General features: G+C 44.8%; 1 protein-coding gene across 3 annotated transcripts in view; it reads left to right on the top strand.

The window, feature by feature from the left end:
* The first annotated feature begins 2258 nt into the window (after window positions 1-2258).
* zbtb16a (zinc finger and BTB domain containing 16a) overlaps window positions 2259-9425 on the top strand; it is an 80735-nt gene continuing 73568 nt past the window's right edge. Inside the window, exons 1-2 of one of the 3 annotated variants that reach the window (XM_027004194.3) lie at window positions 2259-2413; window positions 5280-6620. In XM_027004194.3, coding sequence (XP_026859995.2) covers window positions 5371-6620 — 1250 coding nt within the window. In that variant the 5' untranslated portion in view covers window positions 2259-2413; window positions 5280-5370. Of the gene's footprint in view, window positions 2414-2492; window positions 2924-5279; window positions 6621-9425 lie in introns of those variants that run through there. The other 2 variants (XM_027004211.3, XM_027004204.3) reach the window with 2 other exon arrangements.

The raw sequence follows: 9425 nt of genomic DNA, 5'->3' as shown, positions 1-9425 counted from the left end.
TAGAAGGACACAACTAACAAAGCACAAATACAGACACGTCAATCACAGATGTGGCCCCGCCCCCAGCCACCTCAGCCAGAGGCTTTGGAATTTCTCCTAGTGTTGCCACACTAGGGAACACTGACTTTGATTTACAAGCGGCTTACTAACTTTTCTGTTTATCAAGCTCTTTGTGAAACTTTGTGAAAACACACTAATCACAAATTAGGTTCAGTAGTATATATTTACAGCACTAGGTAAAAAGTGTCAATCTAATTGTTGGGTAATGATGTGTTCTTTCACGGGTTAATGAAAGACTTAATTGCTAACTTGTATTTGCTTCTCGTAATGCCCAAGGTGGATTCACTGGTTGTAGGCTTAGTTGCCTCTAAGAAGGAGATTGTTGTTACCTGGAAGCAGCAGGGGTTAATGAGGCTGCTCCTCTCACTGCTGCTTACAGATACCAGATCTGTATTGATTAGGGGATCACCTTGGCATCTGACCAAACAGGTATAGGCCCAGAAAGAAGGGAGGTAAACAAACACTCAGTAAATAAAACTGCTCAGTCAACACAGCCGTTTCAACCTGCTAACAAAGAGGGTGACAGGCATTCTTCTTGAGCACAGCCCCACATACAGAGAAGGGAATGTCTGCCTTCTTTCGGATGACATATGTTGGGTGGGCTAGTTTGAGCTTGATTTAGCATACCAAAGGGAATTGTAATTTCATTAAAACATCACATTTCTGGTGAAGATGTCCAAACGCAGCAGCAGGCTCTGTAATTTATGAAGACAAAAGTAGCTATTAATGCAAAAACTTCTCACATATCCTAAGGAGGGGGAAGGCACAATCTGATTAATTGATCGAGTTGTCATAAGGTACATATTTCGGGTAGGTTTCTGTCTTTTTCTGGACATCATCATTCCACTTTTCAAATTGTATTCATGCCATTGCTTTTGAGTGGCTGATAATGTCTTCAGGAAAGACTGTGCGAAGCCGACATTACTTCTGTACCAGTGACAAACCTGTAGCTGCCCAATTACAATAGCTTTTGTGGTAGATAAGCGTAACTGCTTAAGGCGATGAGAGTTAAGAAAAGGCGTCCATAGCTGGCCACCAGTGGGGGGGTTGTACAGGAGCAAATCTAGCCAAGGTCAGAGGTAGAGGTCAGAGGTTGTGGAGGCGGGCCCCAAGTCCCGGGACACCACCAGGATTATACGAGTGTAAAAGGAGCCTATTCAGGCCAGGATCTGAGCAAGATTCTCAACGGTCAACTGACAGCTCCACACACACACACACACACACACAAACACACGCGCATATAAGAGTTATATATATTAGTACAGTCTAACTAGCATACCACTCTCCAACAGAATGAAATTGGAATGAACAACATATTACATCTCTAATTTAACTCATTAAAATGGGGTGACCAAACATTGTGTGCTTCTACAGTCTACAGGTTTTTATGTTGTTTGTCTTTTCCTTTAAATCATACTTGATACATTATATTTAACAGAAAGTTTTTTTTCCTTTCTTTTTAACTATATTGAGATTCGTGAGCACCATAGCCCGGTACAGTTTTATAATTTTGTTCTTATCTGGGTCTTCCCTGCTAAAATGGGGATTAAGTGGAGATTATGGCGGGGCCTTTTCCTTTATCCCAGGGTAAACCCAGCGGAGCATGCAACTCAAAGGTGGCGCCGTGCTGTTGCGATCGCTTCTCCAGTGTGAAACTTCCCCGTGGCCCTCTCTACAGCACGACACTCTCGGTGCCATTCCTTCTGGTTCCCAGTTTGCGAACCAATGGCAATGGGAGGGAAAACTTGCAGGGAGAGAAACACGTAACAGGTGGACAAGGCAGCACATAGCAGAGGGTATAACTTTCCAGAGCATGTAGTCTCCATGCAATGAATAAATACATAAACATTCCCTATTTAAAACTGCTTAGACTCCCCTCTGTGGTTATCTGAGCACAAACTGAGCTGTGCCCCTTCTAAAAAAACATAAAAGATAATCAGTGTTCTCCGTAAAGAGAGAAATGGGCTTTTATAAATATATGTCAGTATTTATGTCAGTATATAACTGTTGTACACATATGCAGAAAACGTGCCCGAAAGGAAAACTAGACTACAATAACAAATCCCATACGTGCCACGACCAATCGAAATGTACTTAGGCGAAGAGGCCAAACGCACTAAGGGCCAGACGTTTTGCCCTATATTCCGCAGCCCCCTAGGTGTCTCGCTTTCGCAGCGTTTGCGAGCACGTCCGCGAAAACGAGCGAGTGTGAGCGTTGACGTCACCATTGTGTTGATTTGCTAAGGCGAGCGCGGAGAGGAGTTAGTGCGCGTGAGAGCGGGCGCTGTGAACTGCGTTACTATGCTATAGTCCCCAATAACCACGCGATCGGCGGCAAAAGCGTGCAACCTAGGTGAGTACGCGGAGCGTGCGGGTGCGAGGCTTGAGAAGCGCACAGTTCTTGGCAGACCCGCCTCTTTGCATGCTCAGTTTTTTTTCTTCTAAATGTGCACACTAAGATTGTCTGCGTTTGTGTAATGATAAAAGGTCTTTGCTTGCAAACAAGTTACAGTGTCCTCTCCGCTGTTGCTCCAGCGTAACAACCGAAGTTTAGCCGTGTGCTCAAAGTGGAGTGTTGCTGTCTGTCCCGCTGAAAGTCAAAGCACCTGATGGATCTTGGAGTTTCTGTTCATCTTAACACTTAGCACATGTAGAGATGTTATGTTGACGTAAGCGTCTGTTTTAGTATTCGGGAGATCACAGCCGGAGGACGTGAGGTCTGGTCCTACAGCTCACTGCACACCAGACAGTGTGACGTGCCTCCATGTGCGTTATTCGTAGCGTGATTCATTTATTAGGAAAACTGTCCGTATGTCTAGAATATTGCACGACTACATTGTCTCCGGTTTCTGTAAGATAAAAGGTAAATTAATGACGCGTTTTGAGTGATCAATATATCTTTATTGTCTAATCAATTCAGGCATAGGGCAGCATGGTGACGTCTACCTGCATTTTCAAATCATATCAAAGACAGTTTGGCAACTGTCTGCTTGTTAATTGATTGCGATATTGACCCGACCAAGGAGTCTTAACTTATTTATTTTCGTGTTAGAGAACTATATGTAATAGACTGTGATTACTGAAATGTCGCGTAACTTATCATTCCGTCTTGTGCACTCTTTGTAACCTTATCTGAAATACTAGCTGCCGTTTCACTCAAACAGATTCACGTGCGATTAGCAAAAATCCGCTGGAGATTCCGCCTATGCATTGATCAAATGAGCTCCGCGTGGACCTTCATTTGGGATGTTCTAATTCGACTATATTGTAGAATTAGTCCAAGCAATGATTGCAGTGATTGAAGGTATCGCGGGCATTTATTCGGTGCGGCAAATGTTAATCCAGTATTGTATTGTTGTGTTATTATTAATATTGCTGTTATTATAATTGTCTGTTTTGGTATTTAGCGATTATCGATGTGGTTTGTACACCGGAGCGCGCAGTAGACTACAGTTTGCGCTTTAGGCACAGTAGGCAACAACGGCCAAATTACACTGGCATTTATGTTAAGCCCTAGTGTTGGCGTTGCTGTTTTATCAATAGAGTTCAGCACCCCGAGGCTTTAGGCATGCTCGTATTTTACTGAGGATGTTGAATTCGGACTCGTTTCAAGGTTGTGGCCACAATGTGCCGTGCGCTTACGCGTCGGCGGGTTCGCGGCGCGATTGTCGATTCTCTTTGCTCCCGGTCAGCGGGATCTAATAACTTTAGCCAATTTTCTCTTATATGTCAAATATGTTAAAACAGTACGGGTAGGCCTCCGAAGTAGCTTGCTTTGTGATAATCATCTATTTGAAAAAAACCCAAAAACAAATTCGTTTTGCGGTAGTTTGACTGGAAGCGCTGCTAGTTAAATATCCAAAGTATGCCACCTTATTAAAAAAAAAAATTGCTTAACGTTTAAACTACTGCTTCAGTCATTATTAGTATCCATTATTAACGTTGACTGTAGCCTTCATTAGCTTAATATTTACATAGTGATGAGAGGCTGACCGCCTTCATTCAGCGGTTAACTATAACTTGCCTGTCATGCGTTTTCCATCATGATTTAAACCTCTTGTTATACTATAGAAAAGTAGATATTCTGTAGTAATCTTAAAGGCATGTTCCCTAGTCTTGTTTCTTATTTTAAAAATATTTTGTTGATCCAGTATTTATTTTAAATGCAAATTTTGAATTCATTATGTAATGGGTACACGCATTAGGGTACTGTACAGATATGCTTTATATTCTGTAACGAGAACAGCACTGAAACTATTAATGATTTATCATTTTGCCTGATATAATTTATTATGTACATCAGTTTGATGAGTTGCTTGGCCCAGTGTATCAAAATTCAAAATCAACAACCACCCAAACATTACCTCAACCTTTTCACAGACATGCAAACCTGTGTACTGTTCATCTTTTCAGACCAGTCTTTACATTTTTTTTTTTAACAAATCATTGTTTTATTCAGTTTTATTCTTTGTGTGTGTGTGTTTTTTTTAAATCTCTCAGTAATCCAGAAATGGTATGGCATTTTAAAAGCAGCTTTAGGTGGGCATGTTGTTTGCTGCACAGGCTTGGAGCTTTTGTGACATCCTCTGTTCCAACTGTTCCTGGCAACAGCTTGCCTCACCCTCGGTGCTCTGCTCACTATCCCACTCTGTGATGAGAATACTGAATAAGATGCCATTTCATTTCAGGAGGCTGTTGATGGGCTTTGTGAAGCAAGCTCGAACACACGGAAACAAAGGCATGATTACAGCCAGGGTTTCCCAGCACCAATGCTAAATTTTCATGCCTCTCATCGGGGCCACTTCTCATTTTAACATTTTGAGAGACCTTGTTGGAGAATTGGGTCTATGGCTCAGCAAGACTGCGAGGCAAAGGTTATGCTATTTGTGCAGCAATTTACTGTAACCTGTTTTGCTGAGATGGTTTGAGATTTAGCTCTTGTTTTTGTATAGAGTGAAATGGCATATGGGTCTCACATATTGTCTAAATGGTGTGGCCTTTTTGCTGGGTGTTGTATTTGAATTCGTCCGATTCATTCAGGCTGTCTCTTTAACCTCAGCACCTTGAGCAGTTTAATTGTTCAGATTTTGACAGAGCTCAGATAAGACAGCTCCAAACAGCAGGCTGCTACACTGTAATTTAGATCAATAAAGGCATCGAATACACATTCCTGTTTTTTATTGTTTAACTGAGGATACTCTTGTTCCATCTCTCCCCAGACTGACCTTATCTTGTTTACAGAGATAACTGAACACACTGCTGAGTGGAAAGAGAGACTCATGAGTTGGCCTGGTGGGTTTCGGAGACGTTATGGATCTGACTAAAATGGGTATGATACAGCTCCAGAACCCCAACCACCCCACGGCGCTCCTGCACAAGGCCAACCAGATGCGCCTGGCAGGCACTCTGTGTGATGTGGTCATCATGGTGGACAGCCAGGAGTTCCATGCTCACCGGACGGTGTTGGCCTGCACCAGCAAGATGTTTGAGATCCTCTTCCACCGCAGCAGCCAGCATTACACCCTCGATTTTCTCTCACCAAAGACCTTCCAGCAGATCCTTGAGTATGCCTACACTGCCACACTCCAAGCCAAGGTGGAAGACCTGGACGACCTGCTGTATGCTGCCGAGATCCTCGAGATTGAGTACCTGGAGGAGCAGTGCCTGAAGATCCTGGAGACCATCCAGTCTTCGGATGAGAACGACGCCGAGGTGGGCATGAACGATGGCAGCCTGGATGAGGACGAGGAACGCAAGGGTCGGCACAGCAGGGGTGCCAAGAAGCATTCTGCAGAGGAAGGCAGCTACGCGTCGGCCACCCAGCAGGCGTTGGTCCTGTCCGGCATGGTGGAGCAGAGCCCCTCCGTCTCTGCTTCTTTCAGCTTGTCCACGATGAGCCCAACCAAGGCCGCCGTCGACAGCCTGATGAGCATTGGCCAGTCCCTCCTGCAGAGTGGCGTGCCCCACGGTGTGGGCGGGACCGAGCAGCCCCTGCAGAGCAACACCCACCCGGTGCTGTCTGAAGTCAAGACGGAGATGATGCAGGTGGATGAGGGTGGCGGGCCCGAGAGCCCTCATGCTGCGGAGTCTGGCAGCCTAGGCAATGGCGCCGAGGCGGACAGGGGCCGCGATGGGCCTGGCACGCCCACCAGGAGCAGCGTGATCACCAGCGCGCGTGAACTGCACTACGGGCGCGAGGACGGCGGCGGGGCCGAGCCGCAGGCCGACATCAGCCAGATGGGGCTGGAAGGTGGGGCCAGCATGACGGAGAAGCACCTGGCTTCGCTCTACAGCCTGCCGCCCAATCACAAGAGTGAGCCCATGCTGGCCATGCCCGCATCAATGGCGCCATCGCTGCACGTGGCTCCGGCCCTCGCCATGTCCATGGACTTTGGCACCTATGGCAGCCTGCTGCCGCAGACCTTCATCCAGAGGGAGTTCTTCAGCAAGCTGGGTGAGCTGGCGGCCGGCATGAAGCCTGACGGCCGTGGCAGCCAGTGCGAGCGCTGCAATGTCTGCGCCGCCGAGCTCCCTGACAACGAGGCAGTGGAGCAGCACAGGTGAGTACTAACCATTGCGCCGCACCCTAGGGAAGTGTTCTGTACCTATCACCTTACCTCCGCTGCGCCCTGGGGAAGCGTTCTGTACCTATCACCTCACCTGCCCCATGCCCTGCAGGGGTGCTGTGGAGGTGCCAAAGCTTATGTGCTGGATTCTTTGTTTGTGCCTTTTTCTTTTTGTGTGGGCGTCTTTTCGTAATGGATTGGTATGGGCGAATGTTTTTATTTTAGGGAAAAATGGTTATATGAGCCCTTTTTTTGACTTGATAAATAGATGCATGCAGTAATTTGATTAGTGTAGTTGTTGTTCAGGAAAATCTAACACATATTTTTAGAAATACTTTGATTGAAGAGCTTAGCTTTAGGGAAGCTATTAGCTGAAGATGATTCACAGTGGTAGCTGCCGATTGGTTATCTTCATGTTGAAGGTCAGTTTCCTTTACTGATGGATGTAAATGAAAATGAATACATTACAGATTTAACCATGTATGTACTGCATTTTCTTAATGCAAAACATCTTCCTCCTATAAGGGGAAATTGCTGTTCTGTAATCATAAATACCTATATTGGCAATACACTGAAAAAAATTGGGTCAGTTATACATGTGGACTTTATTGATTTTCAGTACAATAATCTATACAAGGGTGAGAAATTTAGCATAAAAGAGTAGTGGATTCTCAAGTATAATTCTGTATAATTGGAATTAGATTTCTCTAAATAATTGGAAATTGAACATAAATCTAGACTTCATAGACTTGTTTGACTGTCATGAGTGTTTTTAATATGGTAATTTTTTCCTACATTTGTTAGATATCTGATATTTTAATAATCTATTTTAAAGTACAGGGGAAATTTAAATTTACTAATTATGTAATGATTTATTTTTATTGCTGTCAAATGAAATTTAAATGCAGTCAGAATATTCTTCATATTTACATAGGTTTAGGGAACAAAAACAAAAGTTTAACCAACACAGCAAACACAAAATGGATCCATTCAACAAGTTATCAGATGCGTTAGGTATGTTTACAGGTGACGAAGTTCATCAGAAATCTTACCCGTGCTCTGTCATGCTATGTGTGACTGTGTGTGTGGTAGTGCTTAGTGGTGCTGCCCAGGTCCCGGGTGCTGATCATTTCCAGGCGTACTCTGGTGCCTGCTGAGTGCTCCTGGAGAGGTGCTGCCCGGGCCCATTAGCCGCACCTGGGGAGGGGGCTGGCTAATGGGAAGCAGCCTGCCCGTCCACCCCCTGACCCCTGCGGTGTGGCCAGTGACGAGCAGGCTCAACGGGGCCCCAGCTACCAGCCACAAGGAGTGCCTTATTAGCTTTATGAGAGGGACAGACTGTCCAGCTCAGGAAATGAGGGCCATGCAGAGGACCCGGACCGACCTCCATGGCGTAACCTTTTGGCCACACGGGCTGGCCTCTGCTTCTCGTCAGCGTAGCTGGGGCGGAGGGATGGGAGGGGGGCTTGTAGTGAGCAGGGACAGGGCAAGGAAATCCGTGCCAGATACACTGGTCTTGTTAAGCCCACGTCGCGCACTCGGGCCGCAATGAGCGCCAGGTCCTGCCGGCCAGGACATGCAGTGCTTTCATTCCCCTTTCAGTTACAGCAAGAGATGCTCACAGTGCCTGCTGGATAAAAGTTCACATGGACATGGCAGAACAGTAAATGGCAAACACTACATAATTGTCCTCCATGTCCTCCTTTTTGCAGAGATTCCCATTTAAATTGCTTACCTAAGCGATTGTCTTGGTGCCACTTGCTGACTGGATGGCGTTTTTCCACAGACCTGGTTTCAGTGGTTTCCCGGACTGAGTCAGTTGACACTAGACTTGGTTATTTTGACTTTGCTCCTAATCTGCTGGAATGCACAATGGTTAAAGTTCAGGCGAAGATTCAGTTTCAGACCTTTTACAAACAGCAAACACTGATGTGTGTGGGAACTGGTCAAGATGACTTTACCTCCTAATCGTCTAGATACATGCCTTCTAATTGGCCAGATAATAGACCACCTTGTGGTTTGTCACTCTCCATGATATTTACACATGTTTATGTTAAAAAGGAAATGGATAACAGGATGCTGTCATTTAAAAGTTTTCTGTACATGAGTCAGTCATGAGTCATTTAGCTGACTGTGTTGGTAAAAGTGTCATGGTTTGCGTTAACAAATGCCACAGGATTCTATTTAGTGATACACTACTGGTTGCACATATTTTGAAGTACAGTTTAATTCTGCTAGTTTGCTGTTTTTTAACACTGTCCATAAATATCAGTGATGGAACTATTTTTGCTCTTTGCTGTTTATTATGTTTTGTTTTTATTTCTGAAAACCCTTGTTTACTTATAGAAGAGAGCATAGAACATGTGATTTAAACCTTCACACAAATTCAAAAGGCCCTCTCACTTCTCAGCAGTGGTATCAAGTCAAGGCACCATTCATAATTTGGTTTATTTTTGAAGCCAAGTGCTGATTTAGTTGTTTGACAGGGATGGCCATGTTTTTGTTTTCTAAAGGCTCTTTAGGCTTGTGCTTCTGACAGCTTGCTGCACATGGGGAGATGGGTCTTGTGAGTAATTACAGATTATTTCCCAGCATCTTGTGCCAGGATCCCTGCCATCTCGAGTTCCAAATGTGAAAAATATTTCTGTTTGAGAGTTCAGTTGGTGCAAACAGGTCAAGTTAATTGGCTATAATTGTTCCCAGACGTGGCCCAGGACTGTGTGTGTATGTGTGTGCATATATGTTATAGTGGACACATCAATAAGTACTTTCTTCCCACATGAATTTAGCTCAGTTCAT

Source organism: Electrophorus electricus, chromosome 8 (genome assembly GCF_041902795.1).
Source record: "Electrophorus electricus isolate QZ-2024a chromosome 8, ASM4190279v1, whole genome shotgun sequence".
In the NCBI taxonomy this organism is placed as follows: Eukaryota; Metazoa; Chordata; class Actinopteri; order Gymnotiformes; family Gymnotidae; genus Electrophorus; species Electrophorus electricus.
The sequence above is the reverse complement of the archived record's forward strand: the minus strand, read 5'-3'. Positions and strand labels throughout refer to the sequence as shown.